Source organism: Physeter macrocephalus, chromosome 2, assembly GCF_002837175.3.
Source record: "Physeter macrocephalus isolate SW-GA chromosome 2, ASM283717v5, whole genome shotgun sequence".
Taxonomy (NCBI): Eukaryota; Metazoa; Chordata; class Mammalia; order Artiodactyla; family Physeteridae; genus Physeter; species Physeter macrocephalus.
This window is the reverse complement of record NC_041215.1, coordinates 106,786,520-106,808,809: the sequence shown is the minus strand read 5'-3', so window position 1 is coordinate 106,808,809 and position 22,290 is coordinate 106,786,520. Positions and strand designations below refer to the sequence as shown.

The window sequence follows — 22,290 nt, the reverse complement described above, 5'->3', positions numbered from 1 at the left end:
ATATTTGCAAACAAATCAACGGACAAAGGATTAATCTGCCAAATATATAAACAGCTCATGCAGCTCAATATTAAAAAAATAAACAACCCAATCCAACAATGGGCAGAAGACCTAAATAGACATTTCTCCAAAGAAGACATACAGATGGCCAAGAAGCACATGAAAAGCTGCTCAACATCACTAATTATTAGAGAAATGCAAATCAAAACTACAATGAGGTATCACCTCACACCAGTTAGAATGGGCATCATCAGAAAATCTACAAACAACAAATGCTGGAGAGTGTATGGAGAAACGGGAACCCTCTCACACTGTTGGTGGGAATGTAAATTGACACAGCCACTATGGAGAACAGTAAACAGGTTCCTTAAAAAAATAAAAATAGAATTACCATATGACCCAGCAATCCCACTACTGGGAATATACCCAGAGAAAACCATAATTCAAAAAGACCCATGCACCCCAATGTTCATTGCAGCACTATTTACAATAGCCAGGTCATGGAAGCAACCTAAATGTCCATTGACAGATGAATGAATAAAGAAAATGTGGTACATATATGCAATGGAATATTACTCAGCCATAAAAAGGAAAGAAATTGTGTGATTTGTAGAGACGTGGATGGATCTAGAGACTGTCATACAGAGTGAAGTAAGTCAGAAAAACAAGTATCGTATATTAACACGTATACGTGGAACCTAGAAAAATGGTACAGATGAACTGGTTTGCAGTGCAGAAGTTGAGACACAGATGTAGAGAACAAACGTATGGACACCAAGGGGGGAAAGCTGCAGTGGGGTGGGGATGGTGGTGTGATGAATTGGGCGATTGGGATTGACATGTATATACTAATGTGTATAAAATTGATGACTAATAAGGACTTGCTGTATAAAAAAGTAAATAAAATAAAATTCAAAAATTCAAAAAAAAAAAAAAAAAAAAAAAAAAAAAAAAAATTAAAAAAAAAAAGAGACCAGAGAGCTAGCTCTTTCTCTCTCTCTCATCCTCTCTCTCCTTCTCCCTCTCTGCCCACCATGTAAGGATACTGCATCTGTTAACCAGGAAGAAGGTGTTCACCAAGAACCTTACTGCAATGGAATCCTGCTCTTGAACTTCCAGCTTTCAGTCCAGAACTAAGAGAAATAAGTATTTGTTGTTTAAGCCATCCAGTCTATGGTAATTTTGTCATAGCAATCTGGATGAACTGTGTCAGTGCAGTTGACCTCATTTTCTAATTCGATGATCTGTTTTGGGCTTCATTCTATTGATACATGTCATTAGACCCTACTGATCAACCCCTAAAACTCTCCCCTACGTATCATCCAGGACACTACTCTCCAGGTCTTACATCACTCTCTGATCATCCTTCTCAGTCTCTCACCAACTCCTTTTCCTTTACCTTCTCCTTAAACTGACAATGGGGTCCACCATCATCTACTCCTTTTCTTGTTCGGTTCTGCTCATGAGGTGATATTATTTTCTGTCATAATTTCATCTGTTACCCATATGCTCCTGATTCCAGATCTATATTTACCACCCTAACGTCTACCTTACACTTATATTTCCAACTGGAAATATCTGTCATTTCTCCCTGGATACCCTTCTAGCATCTTATATCTGCCAATTAGAATCGAACTTATTATGCCCCGAATCCACCAAAAGAATGAATTAAATAAATGGAACAAAATAAAGACATACCACTAGGTCTAAAAACAAACAAACAAACAAAAGACTGTTTACAAAAACATAGTATTCAATAGGAGTGTGCTTGGTTTACTTACATAAAATAGCTTTCTAAAAAACACATACATTGTATTTTCCTATGGGGGAAAATTTATTTTTAATAGTAAAAAATTATCTTTTTGTAAAAATAGAAAAATGCTCTTTAAATGTTTGAATCAAATCATCTACAAATAAACCTGGAACTCACAAATGAACAGAAACTTAGTTATTGACTATGCTAATCCAGGTCATCTATCTGAGAAGCAAATGCTAAGACAGAACTGAACATGCAGGATTTTATTAGGAGAGATGACAGTGAGAGAAAATGGAGAGAAAGCTCGGCAAGGTGGAGAGAGCTATCAGACTGTGATACAAGTCTGACCTCAAGTATATGACAGAGGGAAGGAAGGCTGGGGGCAAGTAACGGGTAAAAGGTTACTGAGCTAGTGGTGGAATGATCTTGGATCCAGGTAACCTGGCTTCAGTGGCAATCTCTTAACCAATTACACTATTTAAGAATTTACTCTATTCCTAGAAAAACATGTTCCATTATTCTTCCTGATTACACAGGCTCCACTATTGTTGAACTGAACCCAACCTAATTTCATAAATCCAGTTATATCATATATATTGCATATTATTTCACAACTGGATACTGTGAGACACCTATTAGCTGACACTCAATAGTCTATTGACTTCTTTATCTACCTATATATAAAAACTGAAAACAAATATCCTCCAAACACTTGCATATAAATTCCAACAAAAATGCATATACTGCTTAGTCCCAAAGGTATGTATTTTTTTTTCTCTAATATATATTTTGACTCAATGAAAGAGTAGAGTTGTGAAGTTTCATTACAGCTCACTAGTTGGAAAATAATTTCAAGTTAACAGTCTGGGGCTTCCAGAAAGGTAGCATCTTACATACCTCTTTTTTGAAATTGAGAAAGTAGTTGGATTGGTCAACATGAAAAATCTCAAGGGCTGACCTCCTTAAGTTGTACCGTCGTAGGTGAATCTCTCGAACTTGAGAGTGAGGCCACTTGAAATCAAAGCCTACTCCTGAAAACAGAAACAATCTTGTGACTGGGGTACCATAAAAAGTTACTCATGCTATGCAGAAAATATCTCCTAGTTCCTGACAAAAGTAGCACTACGGAAAAGGAATTCAGTTTCTGTATGATGAAAACCATTTGTTAAATTTATTGGATGTTTAAATTGTTTCTTTTAAGACTATTTTAAAATTTTATAGCTTTTCTACATCCTCTCCATTGGAATAGAGAATAACTCTGAATATTATATCTTAGAAACAGTTTTCCTTTTCTCTTTATGTTGGCAGCTTAGATTTAAATATCTTTTTATTTTCAGGTAAAGGATTAGATGAAAAGCCTCTAGGAACAAGTGTACATATAAATAAAAGTAAAACTGTATTTTATAACTTAAGTTTATAGCAATCCCCTCTAGCCAAACCTCTTCAAAAACATTGATAATAAAAAGGAAGCATTCCCTTCATTACATTGTTGATTATAAATTTAACTCCATACTGACTTTCCATGTCTCCTTTTACATGGTAGACTACAATTCTACAGTCCCACCTTATCGCTTTCTTCTCATTAATGATTGATAAACTGGATACTTAACTATTGAACAACAGAAATTATTCCCCCAGAACTCCTCACCGTCCTCTTTTTCAATGCTGCCATCATAGAAGTAAATGTGTTGAGTAGTGATTTCTAATCTGCCAGGAATTATGGCAATTATTGTAATGAGTTCACAGTCTTCCGACAACACCAATTTTTCTTTTTGATCCTGTTCTTCTTTCTCATCGCTGTAAAAACAAAAAGCAACCAAACAAAAAACATCCAACAATGTATTCTGTGTAAATGGAAAAGAACATCAATTCAAATACGAATCTCATGTCTGTAAAATCACTATCCAAGAAAGAGTACTTGAATTTTCTACAAAAACCATTCCACTTGCATATTAAATTACTTAAATATGTCCAAATATACTTATTACCCAATAACTCAGTTTCAAAAAACATATGTTTTACATTTCAATTGTATATGACCCATTAAAACAAAATATAGTGAATCTTCAGTACTACTGGTAGAGGATGGTTCAAACATGCAGCAATACTGGTCATGTTTTTTAGTTATACTTGGCAGATATGAATTGACCCAGGGAATAAATGAATCTGTGAATTAAGGACTGTATCATTAGTGGTGTTTCATAAATAATTATTAGAAGAATTATGATTGATTCTTAAACTGTAAAATGAGATGTTTCAAGAGCAACAAAAGCTAGAGCATCATCATCATAGCATCCCCTGATAGTGTAAATGGAGATAATACTAGGAGCCACGATTGCCACACCATACTTAAAGTGAAGTCATCTCATATTTGGAGGACTGTTATCAATTATGTTTTTTGGAGGAAATAACTGGGAAGGGACAGTCTTCTGGTGGCCTAGGTGACTTTTAACTGCCAAGTACAGAAATGAGAACTCCTATGACTCATGGAATGTTAGTCAAGTATATCCTTCAAGACAACTGCTCTCTGGTCCTAGATATTGCACATTTGCCTCATTTCCAGGATAGCAATGACTAAATCTAATCTTGTCCAATGGATTTCGATGAGAAGCTCTACAAGTATCACCAACCTAACTGGGAATATTGCAACCATTAAAGCTAAACTTAAAATAAAAAACAGAGAATGTTTTCCTAAATAGTGAAATTCCAATATTCACAGTGATGAAACGGAGAAATAAGTGACCTGAGAGAGTAAATAGTCTGAAGGTTATTTCTATTCTATGAAACAAAGAGTTTTGGCTTTTCATTTGAAAATGAATGAGACTGACATCCACTGAATTCACTAGTCCTTGAAGAAAGAAAATAAAATCCCATTAAAAGGCTGACTAAAAAAATCTACCAAAACCAAAGATAGCTCCCTAGATAACTACCCCATCCAGTTCCCTGAAAATAATCAAGGACATATTTAAAAATTACTGAAATTATATTAACAAAAAACCTGCTTATGCCAACAAAGGATATTATTGAACCTGGTCAATTTTTTTAAAATAAATTTATTTATTCATTTATTTTTGGCTGCATTGGGTCTTCGTTGCTGTGCATGGGCTTTCTCTAGTTGCGGCAAGAGGAGGCTACTCTTCGTTGCAGTGTGTGGGCTTCTCATTGCGGTGGCTTCTCTTGTTGTGGAGCACAGACACTAGGCGCGCGGGCTTCAGTAGTTGTGGCACGCGGGCTCAGCAGTTGTGGCTCGCGAGCTCTAGAGCGCAGGCTCAGTAGCTGTGGCACACGGGCTTAGCTGCTCCACGACATGTGGCATCTTCCCAGACCAGGGATCGAACCCGTGTCCCCTGCATTGGCAGGTGGATTCTTAACCACTGTGCCACCAGGGAAGTCCCATGAACCTGGTCAATTTATAGTGTTAAAATAAGTTCTGAGAAATATTTGCCATGTGTTGTTTATAACCTAAACAAAGTGATGTCCAGAATAAATTATATACTTGAGACTTAGCTACTCATTCTTGGCTGAATGTGAGGCTTTACAATCATAACAAAAGTCTGAGTAGATGTGTAAATCATCAAATTTGAATGCATTCTCTAAACCACATACAGATCCACTGGCAAAGAGTGGCAGTCATACTGATCAAGGGGTTTAAACACAAAAAACAAACTAATCACTGGCTGACCACTAAGCTATGCTGACCCAGGGGCAACCCCTAGTAAGCAAGGCTTTAAAAATAAAACAAAACAAAACAAAAACCCAGTAAGTACAGTTATCAGTGGCATTCACTGCAGGTAAAACAGACTCCACAGACTTAATCTAGAAAAGTCACTAAACAAACAAAAATACAACAACAACAACCAGCATCAAGGGAGATTAGAAACCAAAGTGGCTATAATTTATCTAAAATGTATGGTTTTCACAAAAATTATGAGACATAGGAAGAAACAGGAAAATATGGGCCATAAACTCAAAAGCAGTAAAAAGAAACTGTCTCTGGGGGACCTCAGATGTTCAACTTAGTAGACAAAGACTTCAAGGTAGCTATCATAAAAATACATGATAAGAACTAAAGGAAACTATGTTTAAAGAACCAAAGTGCATTATGGCATAAAAGCCTAGTCAAATAGAGTATTATTGATACAGAGATAGAAATTATATATATATTTTAAAAAGGAACCAAACGAGAAATTCTGAAATTGAAAAGCACAATAACTGAACAAAAAATTCACCAGAAGGACTCAACAGCATATTTGAACTTGCAGGAGAAAGTAGCAGGGCTCTTGAAGATAGATCAAAAGAAACTGTCCAATCTGAAGAACACAAAGAAAAAAGAATCAAGCAGAATGAAAGAACCTCAAAGGGTCACCATCAAGCAAAACAACATATGTGCAAAGGGAGACCCAGAAGGAGAGAACAGAGAAAAAGGGCCAAAATATATTTGAAAAAAATAATGCTGGCAACTTCTCAAATATGAGAAAAATTAATCTACACATCAAGAAGCTCAATGAACTCCAAGCAAGATAAACACAAAGATATCCATACATGGTCCTAAAGCCAAGGTACTAAAAGCCAAGGACAAAAAGAATAACCTAAAAGCATCACAATACAGGACACAATAAAAAAGGTTAATAGCACAGTTCTCATCAGAAACAAAAGGTAGTGAAAACCAGAAGGTAGTGGAAAGACATACTCAAAATGGTGAAAGGAAAAAACTGTCAATCAAGAATTCTATATCTGGCAAAACTATCTTCAAAAGAAAAAGCAATGGTGCTGGGGCAACTAGAGTCACATGCGAAAGAATTAATATGGACCCCTACATCACACCACATACAAAAGTTAACTCAAAATGGGGCTTCCCTTGGGCTTCCCTGGTGGCGCAGTGGTTAAGAATCCGCCTGCCAATGCAGGGGACACGGGTTCGTGCCCCGGTCCGGGAAGATCCCACATGCCACGGAGAGGCTGGGCCCGTGAGCCATGGCCACTGAGCCTATGCGTCCAGAGCCTGTGCTCCGCAACGGGAGAGGCCACAACAGTGAGAGGCCCGCATACTGGGGAAAAAAAAAAAAAAAAAAAAAAAGGGTCAAAGACCTAACATAAGAGATAAAATATAAAACTCTTAGAAAAAAATAGATGAAAGGAAATTCATCAAAATTAAAAATTTTTGTACATCAAAAGATACCAACAGAAAATAAAAAAAAACAATTCAGTGGAAGAACTTTTTTGTAAATCCTGTATCTAGTAAGGGACTTTTTGCTAAAATATGTAAAGAATACTTACAACTCAATAAATAAAAGACAACCCAATTAAAAAATAGGCAAAGGATCTGTGTAAAGATTTCTCCAAAAAAGACATATAAATGGCCAACAAATACATAAAAAGATGTTCAGCATCATTAGTCATTAGGGAAATGCAAATTAAAATCACAAGATACCACCTCTAACACTCTAGGATGGTATCATAAATTAAAAAAAAAACAACAACAGAGAATAATAGAAGTTGGGGTAGATTTGGATAAATTAGAACTTTCATACATTGCTGAGGGAATGTAAAATGGTACAGTCATTATGAAAAGTTTCACAATTCCTCAAAAGGTTAAACATAGAATTAACAAATGATCAGCAAATCCACTCCTAGTTATTTTTTATACCCAAGATAAATGAAAACATAAGTTGATACAAAAATGTGTACATGAATATTCAAGGCAGTATTATTCATAATAGCCAAAAAAAAATAGAAACTACATAAATGTCCATCAAGTACTGAACGGATAAACAAAAACTGTATATCCATATAATGGAATACTATTCAGCCATAAAAACAAATGGATGGAAACATTAAACTGAATGAAAAAAGCCAGACACAAAAAACAGCATATTGAATGAAATACATGAAATGTTCAAAATAGGCAAATCCATAGAGAAAGAAAGCCAATTAGTGGTTGCTAGAGGATGTGAGGAGAGAAAATTGGGACTGACTGTTGAAAGGTATAAGATCTCCTTTTGGGGTGATGGAAATGTTCTTGGACTAGATAGTGGTGATGTTGCACAACTCTGTGAATATACTAAAAAACCACTGAACTGTGCACTCTAATATAGTGAATTTTACGTTAAGTGAATCTCAATTTTCAAAAAATATATCTCAATTTTTTGAAAAGTAGTCAAAAATGAAGACAAAATAAAAATCTCCACAGATAACAAAAGACTAACAGAATTTGTGGCTTACAGACCTTCCTTACAAGGAATACTAAAGGAAGTCCTTCAGGCTTAAAAGGAAATGGCACCAGATGGTAATCTGAATGTACACCAAGAAATGAAGTGTATAAGTAGGTAAATATGCAGGGAAATATAAAGGAAAGAATAATTACATAGTTTTTTCTTCTCTTAACTGATTTAAAGACAAGTGCATAAAACAGTAACTGCATTAAACTGTACTGTTGGACTTAAAACATATACAGGTTTAATACGTATGTTAATAATAACACAAAGGAGAGATGAGAAAATGAATATGTTTTATATTTGTTTAGGGGAAGTTTTTAAACTACAAATTCAAAATTTTTAAATATACTTAAGGCTATTTTTTCCTGGGAGAGGTTTGATAATTTATATCTTTCAAGGAATTTGTCCGTTTCATTTAAAATTGTCAAATTTATTGGCATAAAGTTGCCATTTTTTAATGATGTCTGGAATTTTTAAAAAAATATTTATTTGTGTAGGCTGCGCTGGGTCTTAGTTGCTGCACACGGGATTTTCATCGAGGCATGCAGGATCTTTAGTTGCGGCATGCGGGATCTTTTAGTTGCAGAATGCGGACTTAGTTGCGGCATGTGGACTCTTAAGTTGTGGCATGCAAACTCTTATAGTTGCGGCATGCATGCGGGATCTAGTTCCCCGACCAGGGATCAAATCCAGGCACCCTGCATTGGGAGTGTGGAGTCTTACCCACTGGACCACCAGGGAAGTCACTATCATTTCCTTTTAATTATTTTAATGTATTTCTTTTCAATCATTTTAGTATTTGTAATGTTATCTCCTCTTTCATTCCTGATACTGGTAGTTTATGTTGTCTTTATTTCCTAACCAATCTGGCTGGAGGTTTATTGTTTGGTTATCTGATTTTTAATACCAAACTTTTGTTTTCTTTGATCTTTCTTTTTGTTTTTTGGTTTAATCTTTCATGGACTTCTGCTTTTATCTTTATAATTTCTTCCTTTTGCTTAAAAGTTTACATTTCACACTGTACTTTCCAGATAAATACCTCAGCTGTATCCCATAAATTTGATACATTTTCATTATCATTTGGCTCAAAATATTTTCCAGTTTCAAGGTCCAGCTCCAAATTAACCCAGTCCTAAGAAGCCTTCTTCAATAGCTTCAGTTAACACTAATAGACTCCTAACAGCTGATATATAGTATCAATTGTTGGATTCTGGGAATGCATAGTATTAGAATTTCAAGCAAATATTTTCCACAATTTTACAATCCCATTTCTCAGAATAAAATAATTTTAAATTCTTTCAAGTACTTATACATACATATTTACTCTGGCTGTTATTTCCTCTTCAGGAACATCTAATTTATCCTCCTCCATATCACTAACTTTTACTTGTTTCACTACTTCCAAAAGCAGTGAATCACTGGAAGGCTGTGAGTGCTGGATACCTGTTTAAACATAAAATGTTTGTTAAACACAAAGTAGGAAAATCATATCACAGTCCTTTTGTAATTTCTGTTAATTATATGAATAACGTGTATTATAAGTAAAGAAGGTACTTGAAATTTTCTAAGATAAGTGACTTACTAAAGAGAAGTTTTTATACATGATTTAGAGTTATCTATGCTGCTTGACTGTGATTTTTTAAAATTATTATACATACAATACAAGGAATAAATGTTTTAAAAGATGGTATTTATCTTTAATGATGGTATTATTTATGTTTCAGAAACAGCCAAGTAATCTCTTTAATCATATTTACTTCTAAAGCATACCACTAAGTAAGTTAAAGAATTATTCTCACTATATTAATTCAATGGAATTATTTTTACTGTGCATTTGTACTACAGAAATATTAAGAAAGAATGTGACAAATTATTTTTAACTGCAAGATAATACAAAGACCAAAAGCTGAAGTGTTCCTTTCTGGAGTGCATGGAATTTAATAGATAATTCTGATACATATATATGCAACAAATGTCATGAACTATGCAGTAATGTAAGAAGGCAGAGTTAGTGTAATGGAAAGAAGATGGGCTGTGAAATGGTAAACCTAAATTCAAATTCTCTTCTGCCATTTATTAACCATATGACCCCTCTGAATCTGTTTTTGCAACTGTGAAATGGAGATACATCACATCACACATAAAATAAATAAATGGTAGCTATTCTTATTGCACATTCATCTCTCAATTATCTGGTGGCATAAGAATAGCAATAAAAATATATGCATAATGTGTAGGTAGGACTGGAAAAAATTTATATGTTTAACTATGAATAAAGACATTTCATGTGTATAAAAATAATTCATGTTAAATAACAAAACACTGTAAAGATGACAAAACCTCCCTTAATTTCTCAAATGGTATCCTTGCTCTGACATACAAAATGAATTAACCTAATGTACAGCTGCATTTCTCTTTTATAAATCTGCTTTGATCACATACAAGTCTAGATAATCTGACACAAGTAGAAAAATACTAATGAAAATACTTATAAACAAATATATGGAGCAGGTAAAACATTCTGCAGTTAATTCTGAAGTAAACTTCAAGGAACTTTAAAGAGTTTTAAAGACTGAGGCCACTGGTTTTATAGTATTACCAATTTCACTTACTTACTTACATTCATTCATTCATTTATTTAGCCAGGCGGTGCGGCTTGTGGAATCTCAGCTCCCTGACCAGGGATCGAACCCGGGCCCTCGGCAATAAAAGTGCGGAGTCCTAACCACTGGACTGCCAGGGAATTCCCCCAATTTCACTTTGAAATGTATGATTTTTTTCTTCTGTACAATTTTATTATTATCATTATACTTGGGATAATTTTGAAAACTAGGTAAAGAAAGGAACAGAGATGGAAAAAGAGAAAGGACACCGGTTTTCCTGGACTTAAAACAACTGAGACCAAGAAGAAGAAACATAAAATTATACCTGTATACATGTGTAAGACGGTTGAAGAAGGAGGAAAAGGGACAGGGAATTTCCTGGAGTGGGATTTATTGGCAAAAATGAAGAAAAATAGAGAAAACTCTTCCTTAAATATTACTAAATTGAAGTCATTCACCAAAAGATGTTTTCTGCGTGATAAGTATAAAATTTTAAGAGGTAGAGAAAGTATAATAGTCTCAGGACATATACTGGGAGGACAAGCTATATGCACTGACCATTCCCTTATAAGACACTCTTTGTACCATGGACAAGGCCGTTATTTTACTTTAAGGGAAATCACTTACTGTGTCTGATCTATTTCAAAATATAAGACTAAATGGCAGGCATCATAGCTCTCAATTTTATGGCATTTACTGTACTGGCCAATATATTAAGGCAATTTTAAAAAGTAAGATTAAAAAACTGGTACTCATTTCATCTATAACTTAGTCACTAAACATAAGGTGCACAGATGCCCAGTCAGATGGCTATAAAGGAAGGGCTTCATAAGAATATTAGAAACTCTTTAAAATCTCTTTTGATATACTGCAAGGCTATGCATTTTTAAGCACTTTTTTCTAGAAAAAGGGCATTGGCCCATCTAGATACTAAATGTCTGGAGTTCTATAAGAAGAACAGGTCATAGAAGAAAGGCCTAAAGAGCTGCTAAGAATGCTAAATATTGAATATATTTAACATTAAACTCAGTTTTGGGGCTTCCCTGGTGGTGCAGTGGTTGAGAGTCTGCCTGCCGATGCAGGCGACACGGGTTCGTGCCCCGGTCCAGGAAGATCCCACATGCCGCGGAGCAGCTGGGCCCGTGAGCCATGGCCGCTGAGGCTGCGCGCGTCCGGAGCCTGTGCTCCGCAACTGGAGAGGCCACAACAGTGAGAGGCCCGCGAACCGCAAAAAAAAACCCAAAAAACAAAAAACAACAACAACTCAGTTTTGGTAAGAAAAAGGCTAAGGTTAAAGGACCATGTTTTACTATACCATATACCATATTGGAGATAGAGACGATACATTTCACATCAACTACAGTATAATTTTATGAGTTTAAATTACGTTTTTCTTTGAAAAACTGCAACCAATTGAAATAGGAAGTCATTTTAGATTTAGGCCAAAGGCAACGTATACAACCACTTAAATATCAATTATAAAATGTCACCCATCTCTCAGAGTAAATAATTTTGAAACAATGAAAACAATAACCAATCCCCACCAACACCCTCATTATCTTCAATAAATAATTAAACAGCCATTGAAACTCACCTAGATTATCTCTCAAAGCACTAGCTTCATCATGGGTTTTGAAGTTATAATTTGGCACCAATTTAAGTCTCATGCGGGAATAATTTTCTACATTAGCTAGCTTCCAGTGAAGTGGATTTTGTTTCCTACGAATATTCATAAGTAAACAAATAAAACTATTTAGCTTAAAATTACAAAGACTGGTTGATTGAAATAGAGTAAGTATCGGGTACTTTACATTTTTTTGGCACCATATTATAAAAACATTCACATTCCTTATCTCATTTGACCCAAACAACCCCGAGAAAAAAACCAATGTTATTATGCATATCAACAGTTTATACCTGAGAAATCTAAGACAGGCTAAATTATTTGCCTAAGATGCCACGTGATTTACAGGTACAGGAATAAGATTTGAACATAAATCTTCAGACTTACAGCTTGATATATTTTACTCTTTCACTGTTACAAGGAAGTTCTTAACTAGCTATTTAGGAGTTTATTCCAAATACAGTTTTCAAAATAAAATAATAATTTTACTACAAAAAAAGATAATATAATTGCAAATGGATCAAAGATCTAAAGATAAGAGTTAAAGCTCTTAGAGGAAACAATAGGAGTAAGTCTTCATGACCTTGGATTTGGGAATGGTTTCTTAGATAAGACATCAATAACATAAGCAACAAAAGAAAGAAAGAGATAAACTGGACTTCAAAATTCAAAGCTTTTGTGCATCAAAGGCCACTATGGAGAAAGTGAAAAGACAAACTACATATTTATAGACAATATATCCAATAAGAGTCTATTATTGAAAAAAAAAGCCTTACAGTTCAACCACAAAAAGTCAAACAATCCAATTTAAAAATGGGCAAAAGACTTGAATAGACATTTCTTTAAAGAAGATATACAAATGGCCAACAAGTACCTGAAAAAATACTCAATGTCATTAGTCATTAGGGAATTGCAATGAAATCATAAGATACCACTGCACACCCACTAGGATGACCATAATTAAAAAAAAAAAAAAGACAAGTCTTGGTAACATTGTGGAGAAACTGAAACCCTCAAACATTGCTGATAGGAATGTAAAATGATGCAGCTGCTGTTAAAAACCGTTTGTCAGGGCTTCCCTGGTGGCACAGTGGTTGAGAGTCCGCTTGCCGATGCAGGGGATACGGGTTCGTGCCCTGGTCCGGGAAGATCCCACATGCCGCGGAGCGGCTAGGCCCGTGAGCCAGAGCCTGCGCATCCGGAGCCTGTGCTCCACAACGGGAGAGGCCACAACAGTGAGAGGCCCGCGTACCGCAAAAAAAAAAAAAAAAAAAAAAAAAAAAACCGTTTGGCAATTCCTCAGTAAGTTGAACACAGAATTACCATATGACCCAGTAATTCTTCCAGCATATAACCAAGAGAATTAGAAACAGGTGTTGAAACAAACACTTATCCACAGATGTTTACAGCAATACTATTCACAACAGCCACAAGGAAAACAACCCGATGTCCATCATCCATTCCACACAATGGAATATTATTCAGCCGTAAAAAGGAAAGAAAGTAATGATACATGCTACAACACAGTGAAAACACTAAGCTAAATGAAAGAAGCTAGGCACAAAAGGCCACATACTGAATGACTTCATTTATATGAAATACCCAGAAGAGGCAAATCCATAGAGACAGAGAGCTGATTGGTGGTTGCCAGGGGTCGGGGGAAGGGATAATAGCTAGTGACTGCTTAATGGGTCCAGGGTTTCTTTTTCAGGTGATGAAAATGTTCTGAAGCTGGACAGTGGCGATTATTACACAACATTAGGAATGTCCTTAATGCCACTAAATTGTACATTTTAAAACGGTTAAAATAGCAAATTTTATATTAAGTGTATTTTACCACAATAAAAAAGGGCTGTTAAAAAATGTGTGTGTGTATAAAATATAATTCAGCAAAACAGAAGTGACTTAGGATCAAATAAAGAAATTGTAAAATATTCAAACACACATTGTCACTAACCCTAGCTCAAAGAGGTGGTGTCAGGAAGACAGAAGTAAATGGAATCAAAACAAATTCTATGTCACAGGGTAAGAGAAAAGGAAATAACTCCATGGTGAAAAAACGTATACACACAAAGCTCTACACATACTGAACTTATAATCCATAAAAGGCAAGCAAATTAATTAAAAGTAAGCTTTTAAAAATTGAACATTTTAAAAATTGGATTGGAGAGGTCACTGATTCATAAAGTTCTAGATCAGAGTTCTAAAGAAAAAAGGGTATTTAATGAATGATAGACACTCCTACCTTTCAGCCCAAGGTCCCCTTTCACATGTAAGATAAAGCTTTATTGCCTTCCAGCGTCTCAGAGTGGCTAACTGTGGACTGCTAAGTTGTTTAAGCATATTATTATACCTCAAGTTCTCTTGGCGTGCTTTTCGATTAAATGGCTCCACAAAAAACTCCTGAAAGAAACAGCAATAAATAATAGCACTGAATCATATATTTAGAGGTATATTTAAATTTTAATGCCACAATTTTAAACATCTGACCCAATAAAATCAAGCAATGAAAGAAAGAAGCTGGTAACCAACAGGATTTTCTTATTCCATTAGAATCATTTCTTTAATATAATTCTAGCTATAATCTACTTGTATTTTTTAAAACTTAAGAAAACAACTAACCAACAATAAACATGTGAAGAACTTCAAAAATGTAAAGTCTCTCAACATAGGATTTTAAATCTCAGAATTATTAACCTTACACCATCAAGTAAAATGATTTTCTTTTGAGATCTTTTGATTTATAAGGCATCTGGAATGTGACTCAAGTTTAAATAAAGTAAAAGGAAGAGTAACCACATTCTACTCTACTGTTGATGGCCTGAAAGGCAATGCCAAAGACAAAAGAAATCTATAGGGGCAAATCTCTCACAATGAAAAATTCCATCACTTAAGAGTGCTACTCTCTGAACAGCATCCTAGCTAGCAAATGAATTCACATACCTATTCCAGTTTTCAGGATAAAACAGATTCTGATAATAAGTTCTACCAAGATATAACTCTAAGCCCTGAAATTAAAATTTTTAAGTTTTCAAAAAGACAAGAGGTAAGCCTGGCTTATCTAACTCACACTGACATTCATTTATTAGGAAATATTAGGAACTAAAATAGTATTTAACTTGTTTCTAACAAATAACACTGAATCACATTAAAATGAACAGTTAAAGACATGAATTAAAAAGACACCTTTTAGGGACTTCCCTGGTGGCGCAGTGGTTAAGAATCCACCTGCCAATGCAGGGGACATGGGTTTGGTCCCTGACCCAGGAAGATCCCACATGCCACAGAGCAACTAAGCCTGTGAGCCACAACTACCGAGCCTGCACTCTGGAGCCCATGTGCCACAACTACGGAAGCCTGCGTGCCCTACGAGCCCTGCCGCAACTACTGAGCCCACGTACTGCAACTACTGAGCCCACATGCTGCAACTACTGAAGCCCGTGCACCTAGATCCCATGCACTGCAACAAGAGAAGCCACTGCAGTGAAAAGCCCAGGTACCACAACGAAGAGTAGCCCCCGCTCACAACAACTAGAGAAAGCCCACGCACAGCTATGAAGACCCAACACAGCCAAAAAAAAAAAAAGACATCTTTTAAAGAGGCAGCACAGCAGTGTGTGTCTATAAGCTTTGGAACTAGACCTGGGTACAAATCTTAGGTACTTAATTCTCTGAAGCTCAGTACCATCACCTGTAAGATGGGGCTGACAGTAATTGTCATCATAAAGATTAAGATTTAATGTGCTTAATATAGTGCCAGAAAAGTAGCAAGCTCTCAATAAATTATAGTTATTATTATAATTGTTACTGTAATTACTACTATATTTGTAGGAAATCAATGATTTGGGAGATAGTGTTATCGAATATTTAAAACAGATCATTGCTGAGACAACTGAAGAAGTCATGAGAGCTCCATGATAATTAAACATCAATTTCACAGTTTTGAAGTTCAAGCACATAAGGATTTTTTTTTTTTTTTTTTTGGTTGTGTTGGGTCTTCGTTTGCTGCACGCAGGCTTTCTCTAGTTGTGGCGAGCGGGGGTTACTCTTCGTTGCGGTGGCTTCTCTTGTTGTAAAGCATGGGCTCTAGGTGCATGGGCTTCAGTAGTTGTGGCACGCGGGCTCAGTAGTTGTGGCTCGTGGGCTCTAGAGTGCAGGCTCAGTAGTTGTGGCGCACGGGCATAGTTGGTGCATGGCATGTGGGATCTTCCCGGACCAGGGATCGAACTCATGTCCCCTGCATTGGCAGGCGGATTCTTAACCACTGCGCCACCAGGGAAGTCCTCATAAGGATATTCTTTTCTTTTTTTTTTTAAAAGAAGAAGCAAAACTGCCTTTATTCTGAGAAAACGTGATCACCAATGATGAAAATCCAACGGCATCTACCAAAGAGCTACTACAATAAGTGAGTTTAGAAAGGCTGCAGGATACAACACCTTTTACAGGAAGCTAACTCCTCCTAACCAAAGGCCTAAATGACTGTCCTAGCAGTTTTTCTTCATTGATCTGAGACAAGGCCAGAAAGCCATAAAGCTCCTCTTCGAGTGTTTCTCAGTTGTTTGCTCTTGTCATACAAACCCAGTTTTTAAAAAAATTTTACTGAGGAGACCCAGTAGTGACTGGGATGTGGGAAACCAGCAATCTGGTGGGAGGGTACATTTTCTGTACAGTTTGGAGAGCAATTTCACACACTGCAGATTGAGAGCTTTAAATATTTAACCAATTCTACCTCTTGTAGTCTATCTTAAGAAAACAATCACTCAGGCAAAGCTCTATATACAAGCATTCCACTGAATCATACCTATAATATGGCAAAAATTGAAAAGAATTTAAACATTCAATAATGTATCTTTTATGCATCCATTCAATAATGCTTTTGAAGAATTTTTAGAAAAAGGTTCATGTTAGATGAAAAATATCAGGAAAAATGTTAAAATTGTAAAAATTATTACTGTTACATATTTACTACATAAATACAACTATAAAACTAAGAAAATATTCCAAAATGTGGACAGTAGTTAATACTGAATGACAGGACCTATCCTCTTCCATTTCTTAAACTGTCTTCAATTACGCTGTACTACTTGAGTATCTGAATCACAGAACCTCCCCTCCAATCTAAGGACAAAGGCAAGAATATTTAAAGGAGCTATAGTGGAAAATAAAGTCAGACATTACATCGTAGCTCAGTTTTATTTTCAGTAGTTAAGAAACATTTAAGCACCAAACAAAGCAAGCGAACCCTCAGCACCCAAGGGCCAGTAGAGGCAAAAGATGAGGCCCCCATAGTAAAGTGGCAACTACTGCAGGAATCACTGCCCTAGGAGGGATGCACTGTCTAGGAAGGGACACAAGTTTAGACCTTAACCCCTTTCTCTAGCCCTGGCTTAGTGGGCAACAGGGGGCCCAAAGAGCTGCATGGTCCGTATCACCAGAGAAAGCTGGTCAAGAAAGTTGACGATGGAAATTCGGAGAAGGCGGGAATCCAGCTCTCCAGCGGACCACCAGGACGCTGCCGCTATGAGCTCCTTCCCAACCGCCCCTTGGTGCAGTTAGGCACCTGGGGCCAGGGACCCACGGGCAATCTCCGCCTCCAAGGTAGACGGGAAAGGCACGCTTAGGGCGAATACGTGTGGCCAGCTTCCTGGCCCTTTGGCCATGGACGCGGGGTGTCCGCCCGGCCCCGAAGAGTGCTGTGCCGGCGCGACACGCAAAGCTCCGTCGTTTGCAGCGGCGGCAGCATCCGCGCTGCGGGGGCCGCCCGGCCACCCCTGCCACCCCGGCTACCCAGGACTTCAGTGCTGCCCGCTATCCTGCCTGCGCCCCCCATAAGGATAGTCTCAAATTAGGTTTTTCTAGAAAAGCTAAGGGTGAAGTTACAGGGAAAATGCTGGTTGGTATAGTAATTGGTAGAACATCTTTGAGGGCAATATAACAGTAATTATTATCATAATTGCTCCATACCGGTAATTCCACTTACTCTAGGGAAGTCATTCTGGATAAGCATAAAAAAATGACTACAGAGACGATCGATACTATTTATAATAAAGAAGAAACTGGTAAATTAGGTCTAAAACGGGGAAATAAGTTTAAATCTTCTAATACATAATGTAATGGAATATTAGACAGTCATATAATGGCATGGAAAAATGTCACAATACATTTTAAGAAAGTAGTAGCAAATGAAACTACCATTTTGGTTAAACCAAATATATACATAAAAATACAGGAAGGATAATATACCAAAATATTAGTAGTGGTGGATTACAAATGTTTCTTTTTATACCTAAGTTATGGAATAAACGTGTTTTTATTTGGTCTTCTCTAATTTGTTTCATCTGTGTTCTGTAGTTTTTAGCATATAGATTCTATACATATTTTGTTAGATTGATATCTAAGTACCTCATTCTTTTTAGACCTATTGTAAATAGTATTTTTTTAAATTGCAGTTTCCAATTGCTCGTTGCTAGTATATAGAAATATGATTAAATTTTGTGTATTGACATTGTGTCCTGCAATGTTGCTAAATTCATTAATTACAGGAGATTTCTGATAGATTCCTTAGGATTTTCTACACAGATAATTATGTGATCTGCAAATAGTTTTATTTCTTCCTTCCCAATATAAATGTCTTTTTTCTTTTTCTATCCTTATTGCATTTGCTATGTCTTATAGTACAACAGTGACTAAGAAGAGTGAAAGTGAACATTCCACCCTAGTCTCTATTTTATGGGGAAAGCACTCAGTTTTTCACCATTAAATATGAAGCTAGCTGTACGATTTTGGTAGAGATTTAGGTATTCCCTTCTAATCCTAGTTTACTAAAAACTTTGATCATAAATGGATGTTGAATTTTCTCAAATGCTTTTTCTGCATCTACTGATATGATCATGTACTTTTTCTTGATAAGTCTATTAATGTGACTGATTATTAACTGATCATCAAATGTTGAACCAGCCTTGCATTCCCAACAGACACTCTACCTGGTTGTGATGTATTTTTTTTTAATACATTGCTAGATTTGGTTTGCACCTATGTTCCCAAGGGATACTGGTCTTTAGTCTTCTTGCACTGTTTATGTATGGTTTCAATATGAGGGTAATATTGCCTCATATAATGAGTTGGGAAGTTATGCCACTTTTCAATTTTCTGAAGAGATTGTGAGGAATTGGTGTAATTTCTCCGTTAAACATTTGGTAAAATTTGCCACTGAAACCATCTGGGCCTAGAGTTTTCCCTTTTCGAAGGTATTTAACTATAAATTCAATTTCTTTAACAGAGAACTATCCAGGTTATCTACTTATTATTGAATTAGTTTGGGAAATTTGTAGTTGTCAAGAAATTGATCCATTTCATCTAAATCATCTTATTTATGTGCACAGATTAGCCTGTAGTAGTCCCTTATTATCATGTTGATGTCTGTGAAGTCAGTGGTGATTCATTTCTGGTATGAGTAATTTTTCACTTTTTTTCCCTCAATTTGGCTAGAAGTTTATAAATTTTATTGATATCTTAAGTAGGTTTTGGTTTCATTGATTTTCTCTACTGTTTTTCTGCTTTCAATTCCATTGATTTCTGCTCTTTAATAATTTCTTATTTAAAAACTAATGTAGGGAATTCCCTGGCAGTCCAGTGGTTAGGACTCGGCACTTTCACCGTGGTGGCTCAGGTTCAATCCCTGGTCGGGGAACTAAGATCCCACAAGCCGCGTGGCATGGCCAAAAAAAAAAAAAAAAAAAAAAACCAAACTAATGTAATTTAGTTTACTTTTTCAAGTTCCTTAGGGTAGAATGAACTTATACTAAAAAAGAAGAAAGGTCTCAAATTAATAAGTACTTTGTGTTATAAATTTCCCTCTAAGCACTGATATATACTCAGCCTCCTTAAAGATATCTACTATCAGCTTGATAGACTTTTTACATAATCACTATGTACAGAACATTTTGATATTAATTTTTAAGTTGTTACTTATCTGTTTTTCTTCCAATTCTCAAATAATTTTCAGACAAACAATAAGAAATACTGTTTGGACTGAAGTGCCCAGGAGCCCGAGGGGAGGGCAGCCTCACTGAGGCTGCCGGCTCTGGAGGGGCCCCACCAGCCAAAGTCACGACAGTCCTTGGGACCGCGGGCCAGAGTGAATACAACTTGGAGGAGCTTCAAGATGGCGGAAGAGTAAGATGCGGAATCACCTTCCTCCCCACAAATACATCAGAAATACATCTACATGTGGAACAACTACAGAACACCTACTGAACGCTGGCAGAAGACCTCAGACCTCCCCAAAGGCAAGAAACTCCCCACGTACCCGGGTAGGGCAAGAGGAAAAAGAAAAAACAAAGACAAAAGAATAGGGATGGGAACTGCACCAGTGGGAGGGAGCTGTGAAGGAGGAAAGGTTTCCACACATTAGGGCGGGCAGAGACTGCAGGTGTTGGAGGGGTGAAGCTTTGGAGCCATGGAGGAGAGCGCAGAAACAGGGGTACGGAGGGCAAAGCGGAGAGATTCCCACACAGAGGATCGGTGCCGACCAGCACTCACCAGCCCGAGAGGCTTGTTGGGGGCTGGGAGCTGAGGCTCAGGCTTCGGAGGTCAGATCCCAGGGAGAGGACTGGGGTTGGCTGTGTAAACACAGCCTGAAGGGGGCTAGTGCACCACAGCTGCCCGGGAGGGAGTCCGGGAAAATGTCTGGAGCTGCCAAAGAGGCAAGAGACTTTTTCTTACCCCTTTGTTTCCTGGTGCACGAGGAGAGGGGATTAAGAGTGCCACTTAAAGGAGCTCCAGAGATGGGCGTGAGCCGCAGCTATCAGAGTGGACCCCAGAGACAGGCATGGGATGCTAAGGCTGCTGCTGCCGCCACCAAGAAGCCTGTGTGCAAGCACAGGTCACTATCTACACCTCCCCTCCCAGGAGCCTGTGCAGCCCACCACTACCAGGGTCCCGTGATCCAGGCACAACTTCCCCGGGAGAACGCACAGCGCACCTCAGGCTGCTGCAACGTCACGCTGGCCTCTGCCGCCGCAGGCTCGACCCGCATCCGTACCCCTCCCTCCCCCCAGCCTGAGGGAGCCAGAGCCCCTGAATAAGCGGCTCCTTTAACCCCGTCCTGTCTGAGCGAAGAACAGACACCCTCAGGCGACCTACATGCAGAGGAGGGGCCAAATCCAAAACTGAACCCCAGGAGCTGTGCGAACAAAGAAGAGAAAGGGAAATTTCTCCCAGCAGCCTCAGGAGCAGCGGATTAAATCTCCACAATCAACGTGATGTACCCTGCATCTGTGGAATACCTGAAGAGACAACGAATCATCCCAAATTGAGGAGGTGGACTTTGGGAGCAACGATATATATATTTTTCCAAATTTTTCTCTTTTTGTGAGTGTGTATGTGTATGCTTCTGTGTGTGATTTTGTCTGTATGGCTTTGCTTTTACCATTTGTCCTAGGGGTCTGTATGTCCGGTTTTCTTTTTTTTTTTATTACTTAAAAAATTTTTTTTCTTAATTATTTTTTATTTTAATAACTTTACTTTATTTTATCTTCTTTCTTTCCTTCTTTTTTTCCTCCCTCTTATTCTGAGCCGTGTGGAGGACAGGCTCTTGGTGCTCCAGCCAGGCGTCAGGGCTGTGCCACTGAGGTGGGAGAGCCAAGCTGAGGACACTGGTCCACAAGAGACCTCCCAGCTCCACGTAATACCAAACAGCAAAAATCTCCCAGAGATCTCATCTCAATGCCAAGACCCAGCTCCACTCAACGACCAGCAAGCTACAGTGCTGGACGCCCTATCCAAACAACTAGCCAGACAGGAACACAACCCCATCCATTACCAGGGAGGCTGCCTAAAATCATAATAAGACCACAGACACCCCAAAACACAGCACCAGACGTGGACCTGTCCACCAGAAAGACAAGATCCAGCCTCATCCACCAGAACACAGGAACTAGTCCCCTCAACCAGGAAGCCTACACAACACACTGAACCAACCTTAGCCACTGGGGACAGACACCAAAAACAACGGAAACTACGAACCTGCAGCCTGTGAAAAGGAGACCCCAAACACAGTAAGTTAAGCAAAATGAGAAGACAGAGAAACAC

The 22,290-nt window shown here is 37.5% G+C and overlaps 1 protein-coding gene and 1 non-coding gene across 4 annotated transcripts in view; both read right to left on the bottom strand.

Moving 5' to 3' along the window:
- Window positions 1-22,290, bottom strand: part of NBEAL1 (neurobeachin like 1) — a 181,364-nt gene that overhangs the window by 47,943 nt on the left and 111,131 nt on the right. For all 3 annotated transcript variants that reach the window (XM_055089508.1, XM_024124568.3, XM_024124569.3), the window contains 5 exons: window positions 14,444-14,601; window positions 12,169-12,293; window positions 9,288-9,414; window positions 3,405-3,553; window positions 2,654-2,787 (listed from right to left, as the gene is read on the bottom strand). In XM_055089508.1, coding sequence (XP_054945483.1) covers window positions 2,654-2,787; window positions 3,405-3,553; window positions 9,288-9,414; window positions 12,169-12,293; window positions 14,444-14,601 — 693 coding nt within the window. The remainder of the gene's footprint in view (window positions 1-2,653; window positions 2,788-3,404; window positions 3,554-9,287; window positions 9,415-12,168; window positions 12,294-14,443; window positions 14,602-22,290) is intronic.
- Window positions 10,642-10,714, bottom strand: TRNAK-UUU (transfer RNA lysine (anticodon UUU)). The gene has a single exon. It is a non-coding gene; the product is annotated as a tRNA-Lys (tRNA).